At 40.5% G+C, this 14,674-nt stretch overlaps 1 protein-coding gene across 2 annotated transcripts in view; it reads left to right on the top strand.

The window, feature by feature from the left end:
- The first annotated feature begins 471 nt into the window (after positions 1–471).
- cdca2 (cell division cycle associated 2) overlaps positions 472–14,674 on the top strand; it is a 31,730-nt gene continuing 17,527 nt past the window's right edge. For both annotated transcript variants that reach the window (XM_026187872.1, XM_026187871.1), the window contains exons 1-6: positions 472–854; positions 1,334–1,526; positions 1,668–1,804; positions 10,620–10,785; positions 11,218–11,372; positions 14,059–14,188. In XM_026187872.1, the coding sequence (XP_026043657.1) occupies positions 1,334–1,526; positions 1,668–1,804; positions 10,620–10,785; positions 11,218–11,372; positions 14,059–14,188 (781 nt within the window). In that variant the 5' untranslated portion in view covers positions 472–854. The remainder of the gene's footprint in view (positions 855–1,333; positions 1,527–1,667; positions 1,805–10,619; positions 10,786–11,217; positions 11,373–14,058; positions 14,189–14,674) is intronic.

The following is a 14,674-nucleotide window of genomic DNA, read 5'->3' as shown; positions in this document are numbered from 1 at the left end:
TGAAAGCTTTGTGGTCAAGTTACTACAATTTTACAATTTAACTGTGAAAAGATGAGCAGCCTGTGTACCGTGCTTCATTTTCTGACTCAAAGCCCACATCTTTATCACATGTGTGACAATAAATAAGCAATTTTCAAGAAGAAAATGCTAAAAGCACAGGAGCCTGTCTACTTACAGAGTGGATATTTAAATTTGAGAGAGATCCAGTTAAGTTCCAGCAGCTGGGCTTCAGAGCACCCAACAGCAGATGTGGCCTTGCAGAGTTGAGGGAGTACAGCAAGAACGCTGTTAAAAAAATAAATAAAATGAAAATGAATAATAAAAAAACAAGTTCTTTTTTCCTAGGCAACAAACAAGTGTTTGCTTCGTAAAATAAACTTTTTTAATAGCAACCCTATTTTCTCTGTTGACGTTAGACAGTCACGTGGTATCTCTCTTTCATTTCAATTGGCCAATTCATATTAAACGAGTTCCGGCCGCTTTCGAAGTGCTTGAAAATACGGAAGTTAGTTAGGCCTCTACACTTTGTCAGTTGTTACCAATATTTTTTCTATATATTTTTTAACTGAGTCATTTTTATTCATATTTTAAATTTCCCAGCAATATACTTAAAAATAAAATATATAACTGCAGTCACGAACGTTGCTGACAATTTCGCGGAGGGATCTATACGCGGTCTCTGGCTCTGGTGTGGAGGGGGATTTGAATCGCCTTCTGCTCTTTTTTTTTAAAGTCTTTTTATATTGTTATAAACGTCCGTTAAGACTGTTGTGTTCTTTTTATAACATAAAAGACCCGAGTGTTCTTTTATATATTTTTTAACGAGAGACAACCAAAGTATCTAAATCCACAAGGTAAGATTTTAAACTTGTTGTCACTGTAGTGACACCGCCGCTGCTACTACTGTTAGCCAGCGTCGAGTAAAGTCTTCACAAACTAACGTTTTTCGTGTGGGTTTAATATTTTGTTGCCCGTTGCTAGTGCTAACCCAGGGAGATAGGAATGTAAGCGCAGCTACCCGCCGCTCCTGACCGTTTCTAGTTCTTTACTCATTACACGCTGTTACTGTGGAGCGTGTGCAAATGCTCCTGAGTAAATCTTCATGTGTTTGTCTGTGTTAGCATGCCCCTGGAGGGATTTCTTTTTGTAACGGGTGAAATCCTGTTCTCAGCACTCGTCTAAAAGCACGCGTTCCATCAGAAATCATTTGTTATGGAAATGCATGCGACTTAGTCGCGTGCTTTTGTTATCCATGTTTCCTCTAGGACCTTCTACCTGTCCTTGTGGTTCTCTTGCACTTCATTTATAAGTCGTGCTTATGTTCTCATTGCAGATGGCTACAGCAGAGATCAGCACTGTCTCCTGTGAGGGTGATCAGGAGGGAGCTGTGTCGCCTCCCTCAGTAGAGGACACCCCCTCAGTTTTAAATCAAACTTCAGCCCCCCTGAATTTTTCTGAGCTCACCCCAAGTCAGTTTGGCATCTCTGTGCAGAGTTTTACCCCAGCAGCATCATCAAATCGCAAAGGTGAGAGAGGACGGTTCGTTATTTGGCTGCAGCTGCTGTTGCTTTTAAACTGGTGGAGAGCAAGTAAAGGTGTCCAGAGCAGGTTATATGGACTTGATTGAGTGTTAGTCTAGCACCAAGCCTCTCTCTCTCTCCTGACAGATAAGTCTCGTCTAGCACAGCTGAAAGCCAGGCGGAGGTCCAGTGTTGGCGTCCGGGGCTCCCCAGAGACAAATTCTCTCATCTGCTTCATGGCACAACAGAAGAGGAAGACTCCACCGGCATCCCAAACTCCAGAGGTGAGATGCTTCTCGGGTTGCAAATCTGGCATCTGTCATATCCTATTAGAGTGCCAGACAGTTGTTCAGACTGCTCTGGCTTTCAGTTGGCTGGGATCAGTATGGAAACTGACATAGATTACTGGTACAGTGCACAACTGTACAACATGCTTTGTCTGTCGTCCTTTATGAGACGCACATGAAAATTGTCACAGCCGCTGCTGCATACATACTGACGTACCTATAAAAGCTGGAATAGCAGCACAGTTGTGTTATTTTGCCTCTGTACATAATCACATTTTCAGATTTCAGTGTTGGTGAGCCTGTCCCAGCTGTCACAGGGTAAGAGCCAGGGTACACCCTGCACACTGTGGACTAACTCACGGATAACCATTCAGGGCTCGCAAAATTTCAAAATCCCTGGTAGCCCTTCGGGCAGGGACTCTTCAGTTTTTTGTAGCCCAAAATAAATTTAAGTAGCCCGAATAAAAAAGAGAGCAATTTTTTTGATTGATGTTTTGTTTCCCGTTTTGTTTCCTTTACAATATTATACATTAAAGTATAATATTGTAACGGAAACAAAACATTAATCAAAAAATTGTTGAAACACAAATTACAACATTGTATAAAAATTACAGTCATCAACTCAAATACTTGGTTCTAATTGAACAGAAATTTCTATGAACTTGTAAGAACTGTGTAGGACATGAATCAGTCTGTGTCAGATCCTGAATTTGAAATTTCCACTGAAGTCACGGGTAAGAGGCAAGTGGAACCAAGATCGAGGCAATTTGCTTTTTGAAGTTTGCAAAGACTGCTAAATTGTGCCAGTGGTAGTTCACTCTTTGCAACATAGTACGCTGTTCTAAACAGATTTTTCAGGTTTATTTTTAGTATGTTTTTTGCAATTGGTGTTTGTTCTGGGAAAGATATTGCAGACTGAGCAATAATGCATTTCTTGCATTTCTCATGGGTTCTAATGGGGGCCTTTCTTAAAATGACTGGTCCCAGTAACAAAGGCGCTTGTCGACTCAGAAATCGAGGGAAAACCAACAACACACCTGGCAGAACATTATGTTATTTACACGGGTGCACATAAGTGGTCCGCATGTGCGCATTCGCTGTCATAATAAAAGACGCGCACCAGATAAGAAGTTGCAACGCGCGTTTGCGTCCATATAAAAAGCAGTGTTGTTGTCCGCTAGAGTGGGATTTTCACGGCACATTCTGCACCACATCTCTGTGCGTTCATCATTTGTTTGAAGCCAGCTCACCTCCTGCAACCACTTTCCCGAGAATACGTGCTTCTTTTGTGGTTCGGACTCCTTCTGACATTTGTTTGGAGGTGGAGGAACATCACAGTAATTGCTTAAAGGAGCTTCTTCGACATCTTTAAGAGTTCTAAACAAATGTCTGTCCTCCTCCTGAAAATCTTATGTATGCAAACACACTTTGCAACTTCTTATCTTGTGCGTGCTTTTTATATTGACAGCGAATGCGCACCTGCGGACCACTTATGTTCAGCCCTGGTTATTTAGCTCGTCATATTGCAGCCACAGAAATTATTTTGTCCATGAAACCATAAAGCTGCACTTTCTTTTTGCCTTATAGTCTGATTTGTCATAACTTTTCCGTTTTGCGGTCACTTCTTCACCCTGACCTGTCTTATTTGGCTCAGCAGAACTGAAATGTATATCCTGCTGCTTTTACACACACACTCACATAACACTCAGCGATTCTCTGCGCGATCAACCTCTCACATGTTTAAGCTGCGGGAGGTTTCACATGTCATGTTTGCATAGTAAGCTAATGATCGATAAGACGATGTCAGAGGAATTGGTGCGCAAATTATCATCACTCACAGATCAGTGCTGTCGCTCTCTATACACAGTTCGCGCGATTGCAAAGTGAAAGCAAAAAACAAGCGCAAATTCAAACGCGATTTCAATATGTCACATATTGACAGTGGCTCACCGATGCCAATGACATAATTACCCAGCTACATTTTCGAAAGAATGCAAAAGCATTGACATATATTTTTCCTTCCTATGACAGCCCGACGGGCAGGGCAGAGATGGATTTTGGTAGCCCGACTGGAAAAATTGCTAGCCCCAGGACGTCGGGTTAGCGATTTTGCAAGCCCTGCCATTCATACTGACTAGAGATGGCACGATACCACTTTTTTATGTCCGATACCGAAATCATAAATTTGGATATCTGCCGATACCGATATGAATCCGATATAGTGTGTTGTTGTTTTTTGTTTTGTTTTTTTATCAACAAAACATTTTTGTTTAATATATTGCTGCATTTTGTATACGTTCATACTCAAGTTTAAATAAACAAAAACACTAAAGCTATTCTGTTATACCTGTATGTGTAAAAAAAAAAAAAAAAAAAAAAATACACTGCACCCAAAATGTTTCATAGTTCAGCAAAACTGATCAATCTAATGAACTTAAACTTACTCAATCCTTCCTATTCTGGTGTTTTAAAGAGTACTTAGCAGAAATATCAAGCAACCTAACTAATAGGGTTGCAAACTCCCAGCAAAAAAAAAAAAGGGGGAACCACCCCCCATCCTCCACCTCATGATGCTTAATCAACATAATCAACTTTAATTTGATGCAGTGTGAAAACAAAATGCACAGAAATAAATTATTTTTCAAGAATAATTAAATAGATTCAACTAGGGCTGCACGATTTTGCATAAAATGAGAATCACGATTTTTTTGGCTTAGAATTGAGGTCACGATTCTCTTTTCCAATATAAATATTTATTGCACTTATTAACTGCACATCAACTTCGTAACAGTTGAGACTGAACATAAAAACAATAAATAAACATAAAAACAACAAATGTCTCACGTTTTGTGGTTGCCGCAAAATGTTGTACTGCTTGAAATTCCGTCTCCACCATTGCTCGACACTGCGTGTATAGAGCAGGTAGTGCAACAATAGAAAAATAGTTGCGGGACAGCACTGTGTAGCATTTGTCTAGGGTGTTGATCATTTTCCTAAATCCCTCGTTTTGCACAGTGTTGATGGGAGCCATATCTTTGGTCAGGTGATAAGTAATAGCCTCTGTAATTTCTTTGTGCCTGCGGAAGTTCAGCGTGTATAGGGAAGCGCTGTATAAGGTTCCCGTTATTGATGTTTGGGTGGTTGACCAAGACGGATTTTCTCCTGTCACTTTCTCGTCATCCCTGACGTGCTCTCCGTTGTTTTTTCCCTGCTAATTTTAGCATCACACGGCACAGCTTCTGTATCACGTGGTATAAGGCTCCGCCCTTGTCATTTGTTGAGCAGAAAGAGTGAGCGCTTGTTTTCATGCAGATTACATCCCGGATCAAAATGCGGTACAATCGTCGTCATCTTTTTTATTTTTTATTATTTTTATTTTTTTTTTAAATCGTTGTCATTTGGAAATGAGATCGCACATAAGTATGAATCGAGATCGCGATTTTCTAACGATTAATCATGCAGCCCTAGATTCAACATCTTTCTTCAACAGAACTGCAGACTGCACAGGTGGTACCTTCCCAAAGGAGAAAGTATTATAGCTTACTAGGGTATATTAGACTTAACAGTTACTATATACAGTAATGGACTTCTATATATTTTACATCAGATTAAAACTTTGGGTGTAAGATTCAGATAATTATTTATTAAAAGCTAGACATTTTAAATGAGAATAAGAAAGAAAAGTATGTCTTTGTGCCCCCTTTTCCCTGTTCATGCCCTATCAGCCCCCCTGGCTAAACTTTGCTAGATCCGCCCCTGCAAAGTTACCAGCCGTCAGCTACATAGAAAAAGATCCTGGTGTAGAAAGTAATATTAAATAAATCCTAACAACAGCTTATCAAGCTTAAACGTGCTGCTGTTGTTCATCCGCTGGTTTCCTCTTTCTGGCGCGAAGTGGGCCAAAAACAAACAAGAGAGACGGACTCGCGACAGAAAAGCCGATCAGCTGATCATTAATCAGTTTCACGATTGAAGTAGCAGCAAGAAGAGGCACTCGCTCCATATATCGGTTGTTAAGTATAACGTGGGAATGCTTTACAAACATTCAGAGATGAACTTACACACTTGCTTTACTTCTCTCTGAGATAACTTCATTGGAGATGAAATGCTGGTTTGGAAGCGAGGCTACAAATACACACAGCCGCTCTATCACGTGAGCACACTGCTCCGACGTGCTACGGTTATGAGCCGAGTTACGCCGTGTCACAAGTTTTGTGAGGTGCTTTCGTGATATTTAATGGATCGGATTACATTTTTTATTTCTCTCCGATATCCAATACAGTAATTTACATCAGTATCGGACCGATATGTAATATTGGATCGGTCCATCTATCACACTGACATGGACAGAACCAACAAAGGTAGAACCTGCAGACTCTACACAGAGAGCCTCCCAGTTGGAAGATTCTTGCTCTGAGAGTGCTCACAAGTGCATTTGGTCTTTCTGAGAATGTAGCAAACTGCTGATTTGCTGCTCATAAAGTTTCTTCTCTCTCCCTGTTAAGTGTGTTCTGGTTTTTGCTTTCTACCTCGTTCACTTGCGTTGACAACTGTTTGATTACATATTGGAATTTCCAATGAACAGTTGCCAAATTCAGATTCAATGAACTCTAGACTTTGTTAACATAAAATGATCCTGTCAGTTGTTTGCCTTGTAAATCTCATAGCCTGAGTAAAAGGATGGATTATGTTAAATTGTTATTAAACCTCTAATGTAAACATTTAGTTTAACTAAAGCATTAAGGTCTGCGCTTCAGTCAGCTCTAGACTGCTCCATTTTAAATCCACCGTGGGGATGTCCAGAAGCAAAATTATGAAACCTGTGTCCTTGTCCAAAAATATGTAGGCCTGACTGCATGTGAACGCTTACATCTGGATTATGCCTACTGTTGTCTCCTGCATGAATAGCAGTGCGTTTTTTAAAAGTGCTGCCAGTGCATGCCAGCCTTTGGTGTCATTTCAGCTTGTCGTGCACCTCTTCATTACCTCCTCAACTTAGGTTTCCCATTTGGAGCAGTCCCAGCAACCCTGAATTAACAGTCCAAGATGGCAGTAGTGACTTTAAACCCTAGGAAAGCTGTAAAACTCTTAGTTTCATAAGATAACATCAAACGGATACTTTCGCAAACTTGACAGTGTGATAATGAGATACATAAAGCCTTTTAAGCTTTACAGTTGCTAAACATTTACTTTACAGCTTACACTTGTTCCTCTTTTATCTGTAATTCATGTTTTATTTTAATTATTGAAATTGTTAACAAATCCTATCTGAGCCCCTTTAAACACACATTGTTAAACTTCGCATAAGCTTCAGTTAAAATAAATCAGTGACCTGCGGGAATACAGGCAGACAACACAAGAAGTACAGTTGCTTATGTAGGTGTTTGTATACTTTTTTTTTTTTGTGCTGCACTAAGCTGCTGTATGCAGCGATGATCAGCTTTTGAAGTACCCTGAAAGTTAATATTGACAGTAGCTTTGTGCATCAACGTTAGCTTAATGCAGTAAATGAACAGAGCAGAACATAAACATGACAGAGCTCCTGCTGTGAGAGTGCCGTTTGAATGACAGAATGACTTCTGGCAAAAGGTGTTAAATAAAGCAGAGTTTCGTACAAGATATTACTGTCACAGTGAAAAGCTCCGCAGCCCGCCAGATGTGAATGATTGACACAGAAACTGTACCGCATTTGTAGTTCTACCTCCCTGTGTTGTACACTATAGAGCGTGAAAACTTCAATCTAAACGCAAGTTGAGGAAATCTCTGAACTCTGATTAACAGCATGTGTCTTTGTGGCAGCATCTTTACTTATGTTTGACCTTTAAAAATGTTTAAGGTAATACGGTGAGCAGTATTATTCAGTCAGTCATACATCACATTTATCACATTTCTTTGCTTGTGTAATAAAAATAGCAGTGTGATGAAAAACAGTGAATAATAAGCCCTTTTCAGAAGATATTTAAATAGCATTGCTGGTTTGAGCTGTTAAGAGACGTTTGTGTCATTGAGACATATGTAGAAAACCAAACATTACTCATGCTTTTATTTAAGCAGTCTATGACTGTTTTAGCATCATATCATGCTGTAGAGAGTACAATTTGCAGAAAGGGCCAGATTTTCTTACTGCATCAGCTGTCTGTGCAGTGCCAGAGCTTGGGCTCTTCTGTTCTGTAGTTCTGCATATTTCTGGCCCTCATTACATTTAAATATGAAGCTTTGAAGAGAGGGGAAGAATCATTGCCCGCTATATGGCGCATGCAAGCCGTGGATACATAACAGACAGAAAACACAATTTTGAGTGTTTTGGGGCTCCTTTAATATGACTATACTACAAGGATGTGGTCCATAATGAAAACTGCAGAGAGCACAAAAGCTGCTTTTCTTTATGTGTTTGTTTGGATTTTAACTGTCTCTCATGCCTGATCTGTTACATAAAGTGCATCAAAATACCGCTATTTGACCTGAAGCATGTTAAAGAAAGTGACTCTTCAGGTCTCACTGGATGTAACTCAGCCGCCTGAGATTCATATTCCTTGGGGTTTTTTTGTTTTTTTAATGCTTAGCTACTGCCAGACAGAGTATGCAGAAACAACAAACAAAAGCCTCCCACTGGATATTACTGTTCATAACTATCAGAAATGGGTTATAGCTGCAGACCTGTTGAGCATCAAGTCATGTCAGTAATGCCACAGAACAAAACTGAGACAGAATGTTCGAGGAGGAGTATTAGTGTCACTAACATAGAAGTTCATGTGTATTCAGCTAGCTTGGCAGAACATCTGAAAACATGTTGTTTTGGTCCTTTTTACACTGTTGGGATTGTAACTAATTGAAGATGGATTACAAAAATATTGATTCTGTTGGTGGTTATACAGTCAATCAAATAAACACAAGGTGATTTCCACTTGTCCTTGGTTATGGGACAGTGTGTGATCTGTGTGCATTTCTTGGGGATAAAGTTTAGTTTCAGAGCAATATGTTAGTGAGGCTGATGAATTACAGATGAATGGCATCACTGAAAATAAATACGTTCACTATGAATTTAAATTATTTTCTGCAGCTTTCCTCGGGCATCAGTCTCTCTCTTTGTGTATTTTATATTGTTTATCCTTCTCCACGACCTGTTGCTCCTGACTGAAGTAGGCAGCGTTTGATTGGTCCATTTTATCCCCCCCCCAAAAAAAACCATTAGATGCCTGCAAAGCAGAAAGCCTGGGTTAAAAAGGAAAGTTAATAGATGCCGTTATGATATGGATTATCTCTGTATCATAACATATTGGGATTCTAGGTTTTGTCGAGCCGCCTAATGCATTGAAATCCCAACTTTGGCAAGCTCACTTTGTTGTATGCGCTTCTGTGTTTTCAAAACTCCTGTTAACATCGACTGACACGTCTACAAAATAAGGATTTTTCTCCGGCGTGGATCATTCTTCTCAGCATGATCTGAACCACAGTCTGCCATGTCTCAGCTTTTTGGAGCGTTTTTCAGTTTAGTAGACAGCAGACACCCTCCGAGTGTGACTTAGTTGTATATAGTATTTGTATTCTATTTTTATCTTATTGTATATTTATTTTATTTTATTCTACTGTATATAGTATTTTATTTTATTCTATTCTGTACAGTTGTGTACTGTATTTATTCTTATTGTATTCTAATTTTTGCCTCATAACTTTTGCACTGTCCACTTCCTGCTGTGACAAAACAAATTTCCCACGTGTGGGACTAATAAAGGTTATCTTATCTTATCTTATCTTATCTTACTCATGTTTAGTTACGTTTGTTGCAGTTTGGTTGCAAAAATGTTGCTTGTCAACAACACAACTGTAGATCAGCCTGTTACTCTAATTATTAAAAGCTGAGAAATACACAAAGGGTTTTGAATAATGCACATTTATATGGAAAGGGCTTTTAAATGCAACACTTCTGTCTCAGCTCACCTGTCTTTAAAGTCAGCTTTTAAGAAATGTTCATAAATGCAGTAAATGACAAATTAAATGGAAAAAATGGCACAGAGTGTCTTAGTAATGTTGGTATTCCTCCAAAAGAGCTTCAGTCCACATTGGCATTGATTGTACAAGTGTTCATCAAACCATTCAGTGAGCCTTCATCCCCTGTGGACGGAGGCACTATCGGTGTAAAAAAACGCCACTCTCAGGAAAGAAATGTTTCATCATCACGCTGAACAACTTTGTACTGATTGGCATTGATCTTTCCTCTGAGGGCAGCAATGGACTCAAACTATGTCAACAAAATACCCCCTACAGGATAACATCTCACTGTTCAGGACTCCCCTTTAATTTATTTAGTTTACTTAACTTTTACATTTGGATGTAGCTTATTTGCTCGTTTGTGCATCGCTTTGTACCTGATAGTTGGTCAATAATCGGCATTAAAGGCTCCAGTTGCCTAGGTAACGCTCCAAATTATTTACCACCCTTGCATATGTTAGTTAATGGTATCATTCACTCTCACTGGGAGGCACTTGGATCGATTACTTCAAAATGCTGAAGGTTTAACTTGCGGCCCATCCAGTTTACATCACCAGCAATTCTTTCACCGACCACTGCTTACAGTTTCACGTTCAGTGGTCTCTGGTTGCACCGTTGCTGTTGTGGATGCCCCTTCATTGTGACTTCCCTGTGAGATGATGTTCGGTGAAGTAAACCGTAACACTTGCGGATTGTGTAGATAAAAATCTGCATGATAGATGTGCTGCCACTCTGTAATACCACTTTTGTAATTTCAGAAGTCTCTGGCCTGTCAATGCACATCACTGAGCAGATATGTTTATTTTGCTGTATCAACTCTCAGCTTGTCAGAAGTAGCCCCTTCCTTCCCCGGGTCGCCTCCACGCTGAGGCAGAAGATGGCTTCCTTCCAGAGCCTGATGGATGTGGAGGAGAATGATGCCTGTGATCCGGTGCCAGCGCAGGACAGCAACACTGGAGGATGCATCAAGACAAGAGATTATCTGTCTGGTGAGGCTGCCTCATTGCCACAGGATTAATAGTTTCATTTTTCATTGAGGATCCATGCCAGAAGGATTTCTTTATGATGTCTAGAGGCATCGTTCATAAAGCAGTGGATTAATGCGCTGCACCGTATAAGCCTGACTGTGACAACATCTTACAGCAGGGATCTCCTCTGAGCTTGGTCATCTTCTTAAATGGGCCCAGTTTCTAAGCTGTTTGTTACTGAAGTGAGACTTTAGCTCTATTCCTCTGATCAAAGGTGTTTGTTTGTTTTTTCCTTTTTTGTACCCCAAGCTGTGTTTTTATCATATATTATTTGAAATTTGATATTTTCTTTTCATTTAACTTAGATGCTCCCAAGTCCCATTTGTTTTTCTATGTTTATGTAATATGCCTTTTTTGATTGATGTTTTTTTTTTTTTTTTTTTTCACTCTCAGATGGGAACAGCCATGATGGAGGGAAGGAGAACGACCCTCCAATGATGCCTACACCCAGCAAGAGGAGGCGCACCAGCAGCCCCCCCGAAGGCTGCAGTGTGGAGATTAGAGAGGCCAGCATGCCTACCCTCTCCTCCACTTTGATGGAGCAGGAGGTACACCGACTCACTCTGACTCACTCACTTAACTGACTGCTGTAAATAATTTAGCTAAAAGGTTTTTACCTCTGTGTGCCTGGCTCCCATTGAAGCCGTCGATTATTTTTAACGCCTTTATGAACGGTAGATCTCAGGGCCAAACAGGATTTTTTTTTTCCTTTTTTGACTACAAGCTTCCAAAAGGAGAAATAAACCAAAGAGCACTTTGATGCGAAATATGTTTGAGAAAACACTGCCAGTTAAAAAAAATTTCTCCCTACACTAGACAAAACACTTCACAACTCCACAACTTTATTAGTGCAAAAAAAAAAAAGACATCAGTGTATTTTCACTTAAACAAGCAGCTGTTTTTTATGTGCATTAAAGTTATATAAAAATGTAACAGTGCAAATTTCTTGCTGACAGTTTAACCGAAAGGCATTTCCAGCTGAAACTGGCCGACATATCCTCAGCATAACCATGTATAATATCCACAAAACTTAAAAAGAGGTTATACACACACAACACGGTAATATTATGTTGAAGCACAGTACGTATCACTCCGCGAGGCTCCTGCCTACGATAGCCGTTATGCTTCGACAATTCATCAAGCGGTGCGGCTTCGTAGCTTAGCAAAGTCGCACTAAAACATTTGACAGATTTTCGAGTGCCGTGTACATAAAATTGTTTCGAGGTCAGTAAACACAACCAGAATTCATACATAAGGCACACGGGATTATAAGGGGCTCTGTCGATTTTCAGAAAAATCAAAGGATTGATTTTAAGTGTGCCGTATTTTCCAAAAAACACGGTAATAACAACGGCCCGCTAGCATGCTCTACCAAAAATAGTGCTTTGTTGTATATCTGACGGACGAACGCTAAACCAGTTGCACACCACTGAAGTTGCAGCATTTTTACAAACCAATTCTGGTTCATCCGTTTTATTCAACTATCCGCTTTTGCTCTTCTCATTCTCTGCTATGCTTTTCCCGCCATGTGCGTATGTAAACAAAGGCACTGCGCATGCACGTTTTACCCATATTCTATCGCGAGATTTCATTTTCTTATCGTTGCCCAACATACCGGTATTACCGTGAACGGTATGATATGGCCCAGCCATAGCTGCAGTCACACAGATGACTGTACCACAAAACTAGATTAATGGGTTAGCGAGATATGTCAAGCTTAAAGTTAGTTTTCAGTGTCACCAAGACACAGACTTTGTTGTGGTACCCTTGATTTCCCAATGGGATTTCAGGTTTTGTAGAGCCAGCTAAAACAAGGAAAGTCTGAATATATCAAAGTTGCTTTATAGCACACCCCTCTGGTGATAACTGGGCAGATGAATTCGGTATACACTGGTCCATCTAACAGCCCAGCACTGTGCAGCTCATTTGGCTTTCTGAAGAAAACTGCACAACTAGCAGCCTTGCTATCAGTGGCTTGTTCTATTAACAGATGAAAGCAGGTTCTTAATGAGGTCAGTTGACAAAGTATGAAAGAGTCTGGAGGTACTGTGGTGAACATTACACTGACTACAACATCATCCAGCATGTACAGTTTGGCAGTGGGCCAGTGATGGTCTGTAACTGTTTAGAATGAAAGTTAAATCCTCAGGCTTTATGAGTCAGTCGCTACAGAACTCCAAACTTCATGTGGGAGGCCTTCAGATTGGCTCAAGAACAGTTCATAGAGAGCTTCATGGAATAAGTTTCCATGTCTGCATTGACCCAAGTGTAAAGTTTGGACGGGGGGGGAATCATCGTGTGGGGCTGTTTTTCAGGAGCTGAGCTCGGCAGCTTACTTCTAGTTAAACTCTTAATGCTTCAGCATACCAAGACATTTTGGATGATTTCATGCTGTGCGAACAGTTTGGGCGTGTCCTGTTCCTGTTCCAACTTGACTGTGCACCAGCACAATGACACAACATGGATAAGTGAGTTTGGTGTGGAAGAACTTGGCTGGCCTGCACAGAACCCAACCTTAACCCAACAGAACACCTTGGGGTGAATTAGAGCTGAGACTGTGAGCCAGACCTTCAGTGTTTGACGTGCTTCTGGAAGAATGGTCAAAATTCCCATAAACACACTCATAAACCTTGTGAAACGCCTTCACAGAAGAGTCGAAGCTGTTATAGCTGCAAAAGGTTGACCAACATCAAATTAAGTCGTATGGATTAGGAATGGGATGTTACTGAAGTTAATATGCATATCAAGGCAGACTAGTGAATGCTTTTGGCAATATAGTATGTGTCAGTATTTCAGCTTAAATATTTTGATCTGATGTGTTGATGGTTGTTGTCAAGCTAGGAAACAGAAAATAAGCCCAGTTTTTAGAAATGTTACTATTCTGTTGTTCGGAGTCCTTTTCACACTCGTGTCCTCTTGTTTGTGCTTTCATATAAGGTAGAACATTCTCGGTTATGCCTTCTGATCTTTTCCAAGTGATTTTTGGGGCTATTCATGATAACTGAGCAATTCCTGCTCTCATCAGAAGTGTCTGCAAAAAAAGATATTTAAAGGATGCCTGCTGTGAACTGATTAGATGAAATGATTATGGTTGTTCTGTGCTCCAGTGTCCTTCTGGATTTTATGTACAAAAAATTATGCTAGTCTTGGCTAAAATGCAAATATCTGTTCTCTGTGTTCTGTCCTTGTCCTTGAACTACAGAATGAAAGCTCTCATGTGTGCTCTCTTAATAGGATGAGGTCTTTGAACTCCAAAGCCTCAGCCGACCACCTCCTGATGATCCTGCAGCCGTTTCGCCACCGCAGCGTTCCTCCCCCTTCCGCATCCCCTCACTCCCTTTGTTGCTGGAGATGAAGCCCACAGGTGAGCACATGTCGCTCTCTGTGGCCTTGTTAGAGTAACTGACCTTTTATCTTGGTTTAGCCTTTGAGGCTCGATGCACAGTGGCTTGCTCCAGTGTAGCCAAAGGTTCCGCTCGGCTGAATTGGTGCATATTCAGCGAAGAAGTCGATGTTCGTTTGAGTTGCCGTAGTGAAGAACATCATGCATGTATTTAGCAATAAGCAGTTTAGAGCGTTGGTGAATTAATTTTTTTTAAAAAAGAGAAAAAAAAGGCCAATATGGTCTGATATAAGGCTGCCACGATTAGTCGATTAAAATCGTCGACGCGTCGTTTGAAGCTTTGTAAGATCCCAAATGACGCAGGAATAAGTAGCAGGATTTAAGAGTGTAATAACGGACTGAAACAGAAGATGGCAGCACTGCATGTACAAGGATGCCAACTGCCGTTAAACCCCGAAGAAGAAGAAGCTGTGTCCCAGAATTCATAGCGCAGCCCAGCTCAGTTTC

This window comes from Astatotilapia calliptera, chromosome 12 (assembly GCF_900246225.1).
Source record: "Astatotilapia calliptera chromosome 12, fAstCal1.2, whole genome shotgun sequence".
Taxonomy (NCBI): Eukaryota; Metazoa; Chordata; class Actinopteri; order Cichliformes; family Cichlidae; genus Astatotilapia; species Astatotilapia calliptera.
This window is presented reverse-complemented; position numbering and strand designations above follow the sequence as displayed.